The sequence below is a fragment of the Aulostomus chinensis genome, chromosome 10 (genome assembly GCF_037954235.1).
Source record: "Aulostomus chinensis isolate RoL2024-O1b breed Wild chromosome 10, RoL_Achi_v1.0, whole genome shotgun sequence".
In the NCBI taxonomy this organism is placed as follows: Eukaryota; Metazoa; Chordata; class Actinopteri; order Syngnathiformes; family Aulostomidae; genus Aulostomus; species Aulostomus chinensis.
This window is the reverse complement of record NC_141329.1, coordinates 25169311-25186528: the sequence shown is the minus strand read 5'-3', so window position 1 is coordinate 25186528 and position 17218 is coordinate 25169311. Positions and strand designations below refer to the sequence as shown.

General features: G+C 42.9%; 1 protein-coding gene across 1 annotated transcript; it reads right to left on the bottom strand.

The window, feature by feature from the left end:
- Nucleotides 1-3505: 3505 nt before the first annotated feature.
- Nucleotides 3506-12779, bottom strand: dusp14 (dual specificity phosphatase 14). Its single transcript, XM_086215270.1, has 2 exons — nt 12072-12779; nt 3506-6937 (listed from the first exon to the last, which is right to left on the bottom strand). The coding sequence occupies exon 2, from the start codon at nt 6825-6827 to the stop codon at nt 6192-6194; it is 636 nt and encodes a 211-aa protein (XP_086071396.1). The 5' UTR covers nt 6828-6937; nt 12072-12779; the 3' UTR covers nt 3506-6191.
- Nucleotides 12780-17218: the final 4439 nt, after the last annotated feature.

Genomic DNA, 17218 nt, shown 5'->3' with positions numbered 1-17218 from the left:
TCGTAGTTTTGTCTTGCAACTGGAGTTCAAGGACTTTAATGAGCAGAAGTACTATTTGGTGGATAATAAATACTTCGACATACTGTTTCTAGTCTTTACGCGACACGAAACTAATACCTGCCAGATGTATAATAAGATTTGAAAGCGTCTGTTTTCAGCTCCTCAACGACACCAAAAAATTACCCGCCATTCTTAAGCCACACTTGAAAATCAGCAGTAATCTTTTTTTGTGTCGTGAAGTGCATCAGTGTCGTTTTTCTGGATTGATTCAAGGAATTTCTCATCAGCCCGAGCACAACTTCAATCAGACGCTCATTTATCTCAAGTGTCCCGTGGTCTTATTCTGTCTGCTCTCCAGTAGTTTCCTCCTCCGAATGCAGGAATGTTGCTCCACACATTTTCCCGCCGTAATTTCTCTCAATAATCTATTTTCTTTCACGCCATCCCTTTGCAACAAAATGGAATATATTCTCCTTTCACAAGCCTGCCGGGCCCGCGCTGGTGGTTGAGCTCAGCCAATCAGACAAGCTGTCCGGGGGCTCTGTGAAACCTGTCTCATTATCGTCCTCACACTCGTGTTCAGGTGGGTTCTCCAACGCTCATTTTATCTCTAGACATTCCCTAATTCATTTCCCGCAGAAAATGAATTCCTCTCCTCTCCCGGTGAACACCGGGATTACAAAGAATTACAAAATCAATTACGGAAAAAAGGCTGTGTAATTTGAAATGCAGACTGTCTCTCCCCCTCCGTCCCGAGTCCTTCGCCATCTTCACGCCATTTGCGATGGCGAGCCGACGTGATCACCGTGGGAGAGAAGTGAGATTGAAGTGATGCTGTGCTGTATTGGCTGCTGCTGTTATACATATTTCATGGTCATAGTTAATCCCATTATTGACTGAAAACAGCTGCGTCTTCAACGATGAAATTAGTTGCTTCCTGAGTTTCATTTACAGAAGCTAAAAGAGTTTAAAGCAACGGAAGAGCTTTTCAGACCCAACAGCAGTTTGAAACATGCTGCATCATTCTGCTGGATATTTTCTCCACAAATCTTCAATGACGGTAAATTCTGGAAATACCTCGAAATATGAGGTTTCCACAGGATCTCTCCTCACACAGGTCAACAGGAAAATAATTTCATTCTGGAAAGAAATATTCAACTCTTTTTTTTTTTCTTTTAAAGCGATGACAAAAAGAAGTTTGACCTGCAAATCATGGCCCACAGATGGGTGTTACATTTTATTTCTTCGTGTGGTTTGCTTTCTTTTTGACATCTAAAATCCTCCGTATACAAACATTTTGAACAGAATCTGAAAATGCAGATGAATGTAGGATGTATAACTTTGGTTCCTGGTATTTATTTATTTATTTTTTTATCTCTGTGGTAAGAAAAAAGGACCACATTGACCGTCCTGTTCTCTTTAACAGACACCCGTCATCGTTATTGAAACAAAGCACTGAAAGGTGTCACTTGAGTAGATTTATGATGCCTCAATTTCACCGTTAATGGCCTGGACACAAATAATAGTCATTTCGCTGTTGAGATGTTCAGCACAAATTAAATAACCAGTCCTCAGCCTCTCTGTCTCTCCCATCAATCAGCTCGGGTGCTTTCGGGTTGACAGACAGATGAGTCAGAAACACGCCACAAAGACGACACAGTCACACTCGTTCAGCTGCTCGCTCACAAAGAATGACTTGTCCCACTATTGGCTCAAACAGCTACCGCCGAGGTCTTCTGCTGTGCTTCGAAATACCCTGGCTGACTGTGTTTTATTTTTCATATTACCGACTCAATATTACATTTTCACAACGTACAACAAGTGCCAACAGCATTTCAAAAACCTCTTTTACTGAAGGACGGTTGGCAACTGTAACCAGCGTCCTCTAGGTTCTGTTTAGATTTGCAGCTGTTTGCAGTGTAACTCAATCAGATTGTCAAATTGTGCCATAATGAGCCTGGCCAGGCTGAATTTGTTAAAGCTGCATGGCCTTGTGCTTCTGGGCTTGTTAAAATGGAAATGTTGGATTTACTATTGATATGTGAGCAGAAGTGCAGCTCATGCTGAGGATAGTGAAATATTCAGGGCTGTGTAATTTGTGAGGTCTTTATTGAAGGAATCATAGCAGATGTTCTAATTTGCCTGCTGCAGATGAAATTAAGGATGTTGGAGAGCAGGATTGTAAAAACGAGTGTTGAGTGAGCGGACAGTTGTGCAGGGGGAGCCATGTAGCGGAGCCATGTAAACAGGGCGAAAACACCACAGCCTCCAGAGGTTTATGTTATGCAAATACTGAGTGGTGTGACAGGGTGACTACTAATAGAAGCAAGGCAGCATTCTACTCTTTCCCCTAATAGGCAATGATTCATTTTTTATTGATATTATTTGCAGTCCTAAGAGTAGATATTTTTAGCGGAAATATATTTGATTTGTTGACAGCAGACGGGTTGTTTTTTTTTTTGTTTTTTTTTTCCGTCGTTTGGAGCATTAGACAAAAATGACCGTAGCACTTACTGGGAGGAGGAGAGCTACGGTCCAAAGAAGAACCCATTATATTTTAGTGCAGATTCAAATCGTGGAGCAGATACACAATTTATTTTTCACTTTCCGGCTGATTGACTGAAAGCTCAGAGGCTGGAGTGGCTGACATCACATCAGAGTGGCAGACATGTCAGTCCTCCCAGTCATGGTTTTTTACTATTCACGGTTGTTTTTCCTAGAATGTAGACAAATGTCTTCTTTCACACAATGTAACGTTCAGCCGTCTTCTGTCTCGCATTATATAAAGGCTTAGCTGACAGCTTTTATGGGGGTTTTTTCTTCATAATAAACCAGAGTTTGAGGCATGCTTCTCAGCCCGATCCTTGTCAAACTCAATGGAAGCTAAGCAGTTAGCGTCACCATGGCAACCTCTAGCTGCAGCTGCAACCCTCTGGATGGTTCAGACCAGCTGATAGCCTGCCTATTTTAACTCATGTAATTATCTAAACAGATTGTTTCATCGTAAGGAGTCATTAACTGGACTCCAGTCAACCGCATGTGTGAACTTGTCACTGCTGCTCTCTCATGTTAAACTCAAAAATGTGCATAAAGGCCATCAAAATACAGGTTTTTTTCTTGGATTGGATAAACTGAATACGTTCAGGATTAAGACTGAAGATTGAAGGAAACTGTGTTGACTTTACAAAGCAATTTAAGACAAAAAAGAGGTTTTTAATTTGGAGTTATGACACTGGTAAATTGTGGAAGCTGACCAGAGTCTTGGCTGCTGGCTGTTTGTGGCCTCTGATGCTCAGGACAATTCGAACAGTTCTGCTCACTGCTTTAATGACAAATGTTAATATCCCGCTGCTGGTGAGGGATGTGTTTACTTTTAGTGCTCGACTTCACTCTGGAAACCATGTGCATGGACTCACATTAGCACAGCGACCACAGGGAGGGGGCAGGAAAAGATTCATTTCTACTGAGCGCAGTGTGTAATTTGGGCCCCATCGCTTGTGCATCTCCGTCGTGCCTCGTCTCTGCGGGTAATGGAATCCAATGTGGAGACGACCACCGCGGAAGTCCCTCAGAAGTGTGTGCACAAGACGAATGGCGCTCATCAATATCTGCCTGCTGCTCTGTGGCCACAGCAAATGAAAATGAATGACAGAATGTTGATCTGACATCCAAAGACGTCTCTCGGGTGGGAAAAAGACGGGAGCAGAATGAACATCAAGACGCCTTCAGAGGAGACAACGCTGCTGTCGCTTCATTTGAAAACATCTCTGAGACGTCGCCAGTCACGACGAGTTTGTTTTCCGAACATAGAAAAAAAAAAAAAAGATTGCACTTTTAATTCTGGCAAAAAAAAAAAAAAGAGGCTGAAATATTATTAGTTGGATGGTTTAGAAATTAAAACACAACTACTTGCAGTAGCTCTTTTGCTTTATTAAATATCACTGTCTTGGGGCATTAAATCCTTTGTATAATCAGATTACAGATTGTGCTCTTCTTCTACAAACATTTAGCCCTGGATTTTTTTTAAATATTAACACAGGAAAGCATAGTTGATCTCTCTTGTTGCCTCTGCTGCACCCATAAATCCATTAAGATGTGTGACATACTCAAAACTGATGTGAGACTCCTCTTTAGGGAAGGGGAGGACAAGAAAAAAACAAGAAGAAATGATCACAATACATAGAAGTACATTCAAAGATGCAATTATCAAGAACAAAGGCTTTCAAGATGGGACGCCTTGGGGTGCATTTGTATTGACGTGAATTTAGATTTTTTTCCATAAAGAGTTCACCGAACAAGGTCAATCGGTCGTGAAAGAAAATTCATGTGAAGAAAATGTAATCGCCATTAATAACGTAGAATGAATTCACCCTTACAAATTTGAACCATCTATATTTAAATGTATTCATACTTTTCATCTTTGTTTTCCTGGTTGGCAAAAGTCTGGAGAATTCTGGGCGTCAGGTTTCATGAATGGCAGCGAGATCAGCCACTAATACGCCCCCTAGAATTCGGCCTCATCTGAAACAAAGCTTACTTCCCTTTCCCTCCATAGTGAAACAACTTTAACAGCACTGACAGTCAGAATGGACAGATATTAGTGTCATAATAAAAGATTTGTTAGTTTTTAAATTATCAATATGTTTCGCCAAAAATGCAACACACATGAACTTTAAAGGAGGTCTCCTCCGTCCTACACTGCACTTGTTCCTGGTAGGACAACATTAGCTGGTACACAACTTTGTTCCCACTATTTTTTGGCAACTCTATGATTTGTTCAGACTGACTGTGAGTCTACGTCACGACAGATTGTTTCCTTTCACCCTTTGATTAAATCTGAAGATAGCTAACGACTTGATTTCCACGAGAGCTACAAAAATCAACTGCGAATGAGAGAAAATTAACCTCTATTTGATTTTGTCTTTTTTTTCATCAGAAATGTCAAATACTTATACTTATACCAGTTCCAGACTCTTAAATATAAGGGTTTCCTGCTTTTATCGTCATTCATGATAGATAACGATTTTTTTTTTTAAATGAAGCACTTCTAACACATCACTTTGGATACTTCCACTCTGATCATATAATTAACAATGAAGAAAATAATCACTTATTAATTGCAGCTGATGTTAAAATGTAGGTACACAAACATTCTAAGTTCTGAAGACACTGGTGCCAAATGTTATTATTTTGTAACCCACCCTTTACTACTGTAGCAGTAACCAGGAATTCCATGGTGTTTAGAAAGTCAAAGTCAAAGTTTTAACCACTAGGCAGAAGCAAAAATAGGATTTCACCCTGTGTGACATCACTCTTTAGCCTGATTAACCTGAAGGAATTCTCCGGAACCTTCACTGAATATGGACACAAGGTTAAATCAGCGGCATAGAAAATCCTCCTGGCATCTATTATAAAGCTACCACTTCCCTTGAGGCGTCAGACTTTTTTTTTTTTTTTTTTTTTTTAAATACAGCATCAAATAGCACTACAATAAGATAGTGTGGTGACAGGATGGAACAGTCAACCCTGTGGTACACAGGAACTTCCTCTAAACTTTGACTAACTTTTTAGATTTTCACCTTAAAAAAAGTAGATATAACATATTTAAATGCTCTGTTTATGTGTGCCATAATCATTTTTTTCCTCGTTATCAGTACATTCCGATAAACTTAACTGTCTATACATATTTTTTTCTGTACACTTATCTTTAGATGCTACCATAAATTGAGAACATGCTGCCGCCCCTCACACAAAAGAGCTGCGAAACTGGCACAAAACCACCACATGACATCATGACAGGAAAAGGACTTCAGCCGCTGTCAGAGCTGCAGCGTGCAGCTAACACCTTCCCAGAGTGAGACCAGGGGAAACGCTGCACTGACTGAGCGTTCAAACTTGTTTTTGGTGTCTGACATCATCATGGTCCCGATAGATCCCTTGGTCTGAAGGATTCTGGGCTCTGAAGTCGTCTTGCCCCCACTCAAAGACTACAAGGAGGTAAAAGGGGACAACTTGTTGGGTGAGCAGCAGCACCGTTAACATCCAATATAGAGAGACTCCCGGGATTCATCAAAAAGCTTCACACAGACATCTCATTCGCCTCTCAAAATAAGCACGAAACCTAAAGTCCAGAAGGTCAAAAGGTCTCATCTCTGCTTCTCAATCCCTCACGTGGATATCGGCAGCCTCTCTCACAGTCCCCAGTATGGAGCCAGACTCCTGCGGTCTCTCTCATACACATCAGGGATGACCCCGTAGGGCGTCTGCACCATCTTAACAGAGTTTCTACCAAACAGCTTTCTCTCGTACTCAATCAGCTGACGCCAGAAGCCGCCATTAGGCCTGATGACGGGGCGCCGGGCTTTAACCCAGGCGTGAGCCTCGGCCAGAGACACTCGATGGTACTTCATGAGGTAGGCCAGGCACAGAGAGGCTGAGCGGCTCACTCCTGCTGCACAGTGCACCAGCACGGCTCCTCGTTTCCGTCCCACACTGTGGATCTTGTCAGCCACGCTGTCGAAGTACAGGGAGATGGGGGAGTGAGGCATATCGGCCAGGGGGACCTTCACATACTCCATGTGTGGCCAGTTGAAGTTGGGGAGCTCGATGGTGGCGTTGACCACACAGGTGATGCCTTTAGAGAGGAGCAGGCTGCGGTTGGATGCCACGTTTCCTCTGCTGAGGAAAAGGTTGGGGGTGATTTGTGCGATGCCCCCCAGCAGGCTACCGTTCTCTGGCAGCAGCCTCGGCACCGCAGCAGGCACCATGGAGCCACGATGGTGATGGTGATGGTGGTGATGAAAGAAGCCTTGGCTGCGGGAACCCATCGAAGAATCAAATGGGCGTCGAAGAGGTTGTGGAAATTGAAAAACAGAAATCTTCAAGAGCTCAGACTCATAGTAGTGCAGCAGGACCAGGCAGACTCCAGGCAGAGCTCCTGAAACACAACACATTTCACTTTCAATCCAAATTAAACACTCTTCTATTTCTGTGTAGGCTGAGCACACAAAACACTCAGCAAAGATGAGTAACATCTCAACAAGGTTGCTAAAACCATTTCCTAGTACATCACTGTGCTGAGACAGTTGTTTGGAGGAAATGTTCTTCTTCTGAGTCAACTGTTGAGGATCCGTCACCATAACCGACAAATTCAAAAACACGCCGCGTAGGTTTGCATGCAGCCTCAGACAGATGGAGTGTTTATGTCTGTGTGCTCGGCGTCACTGCTTTCAGGTCAAACGGCCTTCGTGCTGCAGCTTGGACCTGCTGCACACTGAGATGTGCCTCCATCTGCCATGTGAGCACAGACCCCCTGGAGGTAGACACTCACCTCATCTCATGTTCATCCATCCACAGCCCCCACAAACAGATAACATCTCCCATCTCCCTGGCTCTTTCCACTGTTAATGTCACTTTGGATTGCACAAAGCAGCAGGGTGGAAAGTAATCACGCACTGTATGATCCAAACCTGATAATACACTTCATTTAATTACAAAATGATCTCAAATTTGTTTTTCTTATTGCAGTTGCCTTTCCAAAAAAACGATGCTGACAACATTCTTCCATCAGACAGAAGACACTCTGGCCCTCCGATGCGACATGTCTGTCTGTATTGTATATGACAGGAATTGCCAGGTGTGTTTATACTCGTGTTATCAGCAGAGAACCACAGCTCCAGGCGCTACTTCACACACTGATGCACTTGTCGTGCGTCATCCACACCTTGTGCGCGGGCCTGCCTGGCAGGTCTTTTTCTTTCATTTTCAGCTACAGTCTGGTTAACAAGACACATGGGTCAACTGCTTTAAAATGGGAATTCACCTTGCAGGAAAACAACAACAACAACAACAACAACAACAACACCTGATCACCGCGAGAAACCTGCAAACTCACCGCCGAGACAAATTCTTCTCTTGAATTTTAACCAGAGGAAACATGAGCGGAAAGACATGTATATGAATTCACATTAGGGGGCTGAGTGTTGGCAAGGGGCTCGTGACATGGTTTTATCACAATACACGATAATACAATATGATGTATTGCAATAATTACATAAATTACGGAAAATTTCAAGTTTAAGAGCTGAAAATACCACTCCTCATACCATCTGGAAGATAATGATACCATTTCACTCAAACATTTTCATTTCAATTTATTCAAATGATATCTACCACACTGAATGTAGCTGCTATAACATAAATGAGTCATAATATGATATTATCACAATATATTGTGACACAGTCTACAGTGATTATAATAAATGACACTTCCACAACCTTAATAAGTTAAATGTTTTACCACAACAGGCCAAATAAATTGGAAGAAAGTGAAACGTTCCAAACATGACATTTCAAAGTTTACAGACAAAAAGATCGTGAAAAAAAGAGAAATTCCTCACTGAAAAGGATTGTAAGTGTATAATAAAACAAAGAAATTGGCTCATCTCATTTGATTCATCTCCCACTATAACCAGCTTAACCACCTTAGCGTGGAAAAAGAAGGATCAAAGGCTAAAATAGCGCACTCGCCCCTCCCTGCCTCTCTGGCTCGTTCCCCATCGCCAATCACTCTGCACTTTGTGTCTGAAATGGTTGCCATGATAGTGCTGCGGCGCAGCTGATTCCACCTTCCTCCACGCTGCTGCCAGATAAAACAACAAATGCTGTGATAGACATCAAGGGTACTCTGGAAATCTCTCCGACAGCTTCGGGAGGTGGTCCACATTGTCTGAAGACGTTTGATGCAACAAGTAAAACATCAGAAAGAGAAATACTCACACTGAGCTGTACAATGATTCTATTTTCAGGAATCAGAGCACCGACAAACCTGCGTCACCATCTTCTTACTTCACAATTACAGTACTCCCAACCACTGATGTGAAATGAGCATGTCAAAGTACAAAATACTGCAAAAAAAAAAAACCTAACAAATGTAGTCAGATATGTAGATTTGATGGTGCAGAGGTGGCCTTAAGTTTAAAGAGGCAAACTTGTGAGCAGAGGCGTTGGTTCAATCACCGGGACTGGCAGGATAAATCTGGGAGGAGAAGTGAAGAAGCATTGCTGGCCCCACCTTTGTCACCACCGCTGAGGCACCCCTGAGCAAGGCCTTGAACCCCGACTGCTCCAGCTCTAGTTGTACTGGGCAGCTTCCAGGTGTACGTGTAACTGAGCATCCCTCTCTGTGAGGTTCCCCTGAATTAATAGAGGTTAAAGAAGAAAATCTAACCCAGCCACCTGTTGATCTGAGCTGCTTTTTGAAGTCGGATTACTTTGACAGAACCAATCACACGGAACTGTTGCATCCTTTTTGTGCGGCCACAGTCGTCGTTGCTCGGAGCAGTTCATTTGATGTTTGACATCAAAATAAAACCATAAATCGAATCAGAAAACCCCTCTCCTGCAGTCTAATGACTATGTTTTCCGTCATTTATTATTTCATGTCATCCTTCATGTCAGCGTTGTTACTTCTGCAATTTCATTTATAACAGCCTGAACATATTCAGATGTCACTGTCCGTCTCAACATCTGTTTCAACTTTTCTGACATTTTTTTCTTTTTTTTTTGGTCTCTAGTACAAGAAGGCGATCTCGCTCCGATCAAAGCTCTGATTGGCTCACTTGTTTAGGAAGGCAGCCATCAGCGAACACATCAAACCTTTATGAATCACTCAAACACTGCGGCATTTTTGTAAAAACAAAAACAAAATTGAAAACTGCAAGACAGAAGTACAAATAAACTTCTCGCTTGTGTCACATTTCATATTCCAGGAATGGAGTGTTGCTGTGTTCATTAACGGGAGGTAGGAGAGAGATAATATGTACCATTAGCAAAGACAAGTAGAAACTCTGTACCTGCGGCAACCTACTGACCAGAGTACAAGACCGTGGCAGCCATTTTAAAAGAGAGATGAGGGAGATAGGGGAACAGAGTAATCCTTGGCCCTCTCCAAAGTGCTGATGTACCACAGCAGTGGGCTTTGCTGAGATTTGCTCCATCCACATGGTTATTTATACCCCTGGCAGGGCAGGAGTGAGGTTGCAGCGAGCGGAGGAGGAATTATGCAGAGGCTGTCACTACGGACAAATCTACTGTATGCTGAAGAAGGATACTGCAGCTACCTGTCAATCAAATTTGCTCTGAGGATTAATTCCCTAAAACACAAGCTGATGGGACATAGTGGCGCTTGGAGTGATGAGCGCTTCAGCACTCTCCAACGACTGCACCCAGATTCCCTTTTCTTCTTCTATCATTCTTGTCCTAACGTGACAAAAAGCCACCTCCCTCTCAATCATTCAGCCGTCAACAGGTGGTCCCTCCTCCCAGTCTTCTCATGCACGTCTCCGTTACGCTCTCTGTGGGAAGATTCCACAGGGGTCTGGTTCCATCTCTGCTGACACAAATTGGAAACGTGACCCAACTGCAGGAAAACTAAAGCTGCGCTCCAACACTGAAGGTGGAAACTCACTGTCAACTTAACAGCAAATTCCTGCCTGACTCTGATTTACACAGCAGAATAAAACACGTGGAAACACTGAAGTAGCCAGGAACGCCTCGACTCTCAATCAAAGACAATCCATTTATTCAGTCTGAGGGATCCCTGAAAGTGACTCTGCAGCCTGCCGTCTAGATAATCATCAGCAGAAAATCGGGATGACAAGGACAGGCTCTTGCCGGTCTGACAGGATTGCTCAAATTCCTCCAAACAGAACTGGGTGCAGCCTCATAACATGACAGCTGCAGACGGGTCAATATGCATCCAAACCCAGTGGGACGAATTTCTCAGGAGGAGGGCCAAGTTTGCATCTTTCTGCATCAGCAGTGACGGGGTGCCGCTCCCTAAGTCAACAACATCACACCTCAGCATAGAGGAGCACACACACACACACACACACACACACACACACACACACACACACGTGCCTTGGACAAGGCCACCTATGTTGGAGTGAGTCAGTACAGTCAAACAGAAAGTGACAACTATACACTATGTACTATATATATATATATATACTATATACTATACTGTTGATCCATTAAGGGTCGTGGGGGTGGGTGGGGGGAGGGGGTGCTGGAGCCTATCCCAGCTGACATTGGGCGAGAGGCGGGGTTCACCCTGGACGGGTCACCAGTCCGTCACAGGGCCATCAGGGGTTCACTATCTTGCTCAAGGACACTTGTCACTGGGGGAGCGGGGATCGAACCAGCAACCCTGCAGTTGCTAGACGGCCACTCGACCTCCGAGCTACACCGCCCCTGCCAACTAATGACTCATACTCCACAAAGAAATCTGATTTGCAAGCCAAATTAGGAATCCTTACCTTATCAAACTATGCTAATTTACTGAATTTTTAAAATACTTTTAAACAATAAAGGGTGAGGAGCTCTACAAATAAAACAGCTTTATCAAGGATTCTAAAAGAGCTGGAGAGCAAATATTTGCAAGATTTCTTCACAAACACGCATTAACCTTTTTTTGGTCATGTGCTTCAGAAACTTTGAGTGTGTGTGTGTGTGTGTGTGTGTGTGTGTGTGTGTGTGTGTGTGTGTGTGTGTGTGTGTGTGTGTGTGTGTGTGAATGTGTGTGTCTCCAGCCACCCAGAGTGGTTCAAGGACACAAGCGGTGCTTTAAGTGAATGACTCCCCAAGTTTTTTTTAATAATTTATGATGGGGAGCGATGAATGAGGTCTCGTTCACTGCGCACGCGCTGCTCGTCCACGCGTGCGTGACGCGGGATGTTGCGTGCGTTAACAAGTTAGGCTGTGGGAGATTATATGTATAGGCTACATGTAAATGTGTATTGGGGTTATTTAATAATGGGTATGACAACGTCTGGTGTGTTAAAGGGAGGAAGCTTAACGTCTCCAGGTTTTCTTTTCTCTCATGAAGGAATCACTGAGTGCGGCAGGTGCGCTCGTTTCTTCTTTGGTACTCCGCTTGCATCATGATAAAAACTGAGGGGAAACGCCTGCGCAGCACACTCAAGAACATCTAAACGCTGTGTGTCAGTTACTACCAGTCAAAATGAAGCCGATAAACTGCTTCCATCAAGACAGAAAACTCAACTTACCAGTCGAGTCTCACTCAGCCACAGATAGAGGTTTTCAGAGCGCCCCCACGGATGAATCCATCCGGTCCGCGTCTCTCACACTAAGGGTTTGTTCCTTCAGTCTGCCCGGTCATACAGACGGCTGGAGGGTAGCGAAAGGCCAGGTGATGGGGAACAAACCGTGGCGCACAACAACATAACGTGGAAGTCAAGAGAAATACGAGCCATCAGTCCATCCACTGGTCTACGATGGCAGGAGCGGCGTGCTGCTGCCTCTGTATGAGGGGTGATCAGTGCCACGCAGAGGAGGCGGTGGGAGATGCTGTGCTACTACCGGATGCCAGGTTTTATTAACCCCCCCCCTCCTCCCAATCGATGACAAGCAAGACTTTTTCATCCTCCAGTACAGGATCTATAAGTTTGTCCAGAAAAACAGAAAAGAAAAGAAAAGAAAAAAGTGACTCACAAAATGCAACCCCAGTTAGGCTGAGACTCACAAACTGGCAAGACCAGCATAGATCAGATGGGCCGAACCACCGAGTTGCCATGAGGTTACTACGGTTAGCAAACTGGGGGAAAATGGAGAGTAAAATAACTCACTACCATTGGCTACAGCCCACTTATATTAGAATAGTATTAGCAACAATGTCCTGAAATTTACAAAAGTGTTAAACGCAGTGGTACTGACTGTCATCACCCCCCGAACACCCCTCTAAATGGAACCATCCATGACGTTTGATAGAGTCAAATAATAGTCAAATTAAATCAAGACAGAAAGAATGGAGTTCAATCTATGTTCCTCCAAAAAATAAACATGGCATTAAAAAATGATTGAAAATTGGAAACAGGAAAAAATTGTATTTTATTAAAATTGGAAGTATTTGCTCTTATTTCATATTTACACTGTTTAATAAAAATATTCTACCTTACATCTTCTTCTGTCTCCTTTTTTTGTATTTGTATGCTGCTTTTGTTTAAATGTGTTCTTGAACTAAACTCTCCCTAATTGTATTTTCTTTATATATGTATACATATAAGAACATTAATTGAAGGCTTTTTAGTGATTAAGTAATTGCATGTGTCTCTGTACGCACATGTATTGATAATAATCAGCTTCCACAGTCAGCAGGCTTGTCTGGGCTTCTCTGCCAGCTATTGGCCATCGTGGCATCAAACACCCCTCATACACAAGTGGTGGGAGGATCAAGCGCCTCCCCCGGTGCACAATGCTAGAAACTAATGATACAAACAAACCTCTTGTCCATTAGTAGAATCATGGCACTGATATTCAATCTGTCGAATCTCAACAAGGAGCCATTTCTGCTACACACATAATTACAATGGTACTGTGGTAAGAAACGACATAATCACACCGAAATCCTTTTTCTTGACACGTCACTCATGAACCTCGTTCAGATTGTTTGAGTGTATACATGGCGTACAGTTTTACAAATAATAAATATCACTAAAATTATTAATTTAATTTGGATATTTAATTTTTTGTCACTCTGCAAAATGATGCAGATGGAAGACATTTTCACATTCAAAGAGGGAAAGTTTTTTTCCCCACTTCTATTAAGATGTTCATGGCCTGGATATGTCTGGCTGCATGTAGATCATTTTTGGCTTGAGCGGTTTAAGTCATTATTAGATCATTTATAACAAATGTAAATATTTTAAATGAACAATTGAAGTGTTTTTTTTTATATATATATCAAGGCTAGATATGCGTAGATGTGGTCTAAACCCTCCTCAACTTGCACCCTTTAACTAAATTTAACCAGATTTTGACGAAGATGTCTAATTAAGCCTTAAGTTACAACTTAAGCAAATGTGGCACGCATACTTGAGGATGTGGACTGGATGTTTCAGGGGTTACAGAACTTAAGAAGAAAAGAAAAGTTTGGGACTAAAAGGGTTTATTCGTTGCATTTTAATGCAATGTACATTGTTATCATAGTGCCTCTTCAACAGACATAACGTGACAGGGAAATATGATTTCCCTGATCAAGAAAAATATCAATATCTGAATCATATAACAATGAATGAGCCATCAGTCTTTTGTCCACCCCATACAGTTGTTACAGTGGACAAGACCTCAGCGTCTAATAATTAGGAGTTCAGGTCTATGTTGCCCTGCAGACCTTGAGTACAAACATCTGTATTTAAGGCTGCACGGAGCTCTTCACCACCCAGAAACGTGTTTTAGTGTCCAGAAGCTTGACTTCTCGGACTCGAGTGGGTTATTTAATGTGTAAGCTGGACCTTTAGGTAGCGTATTATGCTAACTAAAGGTCCAGCTCTCAGACAGCTGTGCTATTCAAGTGAGGAACACCTGATCCAGCAGCTCCAAGTACAACACGGACTGTGTGATCAGGTTTCAACTTGGAAACTTGTGAACCCCAAACTGAGAGTTGCAATAAGAAATGTTGCATCAAAGCACACACCAGCTCAGACGATGTGCTCCAGTTCTACCCTGCTGTTTGCTTTAATTCAATTTGATGCACTTATTTAACACACGCACACACACACACACACACACACACACAAAAAATGCACATATTACCAATTTAAATGCTGCCCTCACATGGTGGGCTACCGGCATAAATGGAAAACAAATATTGTGCCTGTCTGTTGGTCTGTTATTTCAAATCTCATTATGTCTGGCCCCTGGAAGAAACAGCTTGATATCCTCGCCGTGCTCCTCGAGACGGTGGATATTCTGGTCATCCACGGCCTCAAGACTTGCGACACTTCCTCTGCATCTGCTGGGGTTTCTGTGCAGCCCTTAGTGAATATATCCGTGTACAAAACAATAATTACAAATGTCTTCCAAAGTCAATCCTATTTCAAAGGGCTCCTGGGGGAGATATTATTGCTACCCATAAACCCCTGGCCTCAGCCTCAGTGTCGCTCCTAATTACATTCCAAATTCAATCAAGTGGAAACAAACAGCAGCAGTTCCAGGCAGTGGACCACGAAAACTGGTGCAGGGGTGTTTCTGAGAGGTGTGGACTCTGATTTTGACCCTTTACTTGAAATGTTATGCATGATTTTATTGGATAATAAGGGAGGAAAACCCATGTTAGTTACCAATGTTGATTGAAATTCACTTGAATGTTTAAAGAGAGAGGAAATGGCGTCAGGAAAGGTCGGTGGATGGAATGAGCAAGAAGTAAAACAAGATGATAGATGTTAAAGAAGTGACACCCTTTAATTAGAACAGTGAAAATGGAGAGCGAGAGAGAGAGAGAGAGAGAGAGAGAGAGAGAGAGAGAGAGAGAGAGAGAGAGAGGGATGGAGGGAAAAACACAGAGCTGCAGGCTGCGGAGACAGGCACTGGGGTTCAGACTGAAATGTCAGATGAGTCAGAGGCATTCTGGGAAGACGCTCTAGTTTAATGTGGCTCCACAGTCTGTCATGCAGCCTGAAAATTTACAATGACACCATCACCATCATAACAAGCACCTGCAGCCACATTCTGAAGGAGCTGTCTGCTGTGAATGAGCAGGTAGTGACATTGATTAACCCCGACCGCCTGTAACACAAGATAACTGTTGGGTTTGACGGCGTCGACGGCGCTGCGCTGATTTCACTGTAAAATTTCTTGCACATCCCTCAAACATGAGGACGCTCTATAACCTGTGTTGTTCAGTGATGGGGACTTACTTGTGTCTCCTTGGGTTCCAGCGGAGATCAGTCAATCCAATTCATGAATCAGGAGCATGGTGATCCCATTCAGCCTGCTGAAGATGACGGGAATATTTTAGGGTTGTGCCACTGGAGGGATACAACTTTGGGAAGATTCAAAACTAAAACAATCCAGCAAGGTGCGTGTTCAATTTTTTTTTTTCCTCAAAGTTGTACAGTCAAGAGTTTGGGAAACGAGAAGATTCCATAGGATTCTGAATGACAGGTGTGAGGGTGCACAATGAATGAAATGAAATCACAATATGGAATTCTGAAGCATCCAAGTGGCAGGAAAGTGCAATATTTGCTACATGCTTATAGTGTGTCAATGTAAAATTTAAAATAAAAGGCTGTGCTAAAACAAAAGTGTCCTGTCTGCACATCTTATTCATCACCAATCGACACAAAATCACTTGCCACATCCCGGCACATGGTCCTCTTTTCTGCGCACCTGAGCCTGATACCATCCTCTCTCGTCACACTAGAGGAGCAACGGTTCAGCAAACTCACCTTTTTGGTTTCTGTCCAGTTCCTTGTTCATTAAGGAGAAGGAAAACATCCTCTGCAAATGACAGTAAAACACTGAAACACTCACACTGAGCTGAACACCATAGATGAATTCATAAATGAGGTAAATATATATATATATATATATATATATATATATATATATATATATATATATAATGCTGGACTCGTTGCAGTGGATTTGCCGTTATTTACGGTCAATAGTGCCTGTTCTCCTCCCTGAACTCTCAGCATCGAGCAGCAGACGCTCCTCAAACCAAATCCAACTTTTGCTTCCTTGTACAGCCAAAAAAACTGCAGTTCACATACACAAACTGAACCTTGGTTTAGTTTTTCATCCCTTGTAGAGCCCTCTGTCATGAATCATATGCATATAAACACAACATGTATTTATTTAACACGGCAATGAAACCAACGGCCAAAAAAATTATAGAAGTTGCTATTTCCCAGCAAGCTGAAACAGAGACTCACGGGAGAAGCGGAGGAATGTGTTTTATCACTCTACCTCTAAAAATATGTGAATGTGTACGTTCTTTCTCACAAAGAAAAGTCAGATATTGTGCTAGAAAAAAGTGTACGCGTGGTGTTGGCGTGTAGACATCCTCCACCAAATGCATTTCTCTCTCAGGCACTTCCTCCTCCTCACACCAGGAGGAGAACCCTGTGAGGATTCTTTGACCAGTTCAGCCTGAGGAGTGAACGATCAAAGCTTCAGCAGATTATCAGAGTATTATCAGAGCGTCCGCGTCGTCTGCTAAGAACTCGATGGGTGATCATTCCTGAGAAAGTACAGCAACGCGTGTGAAGACGCTCTGCGAATCTCAGAGGATGATCCCAGCTGGCTTGTACCATTAAAGATGTCTATTTGAGTGTGTGACCAATGGACAGGGGGATGATGGAAAGGGTTTTGTAGATGCTCGTCCTGCCTCACAGGGAAGGGGGGGGGGTGT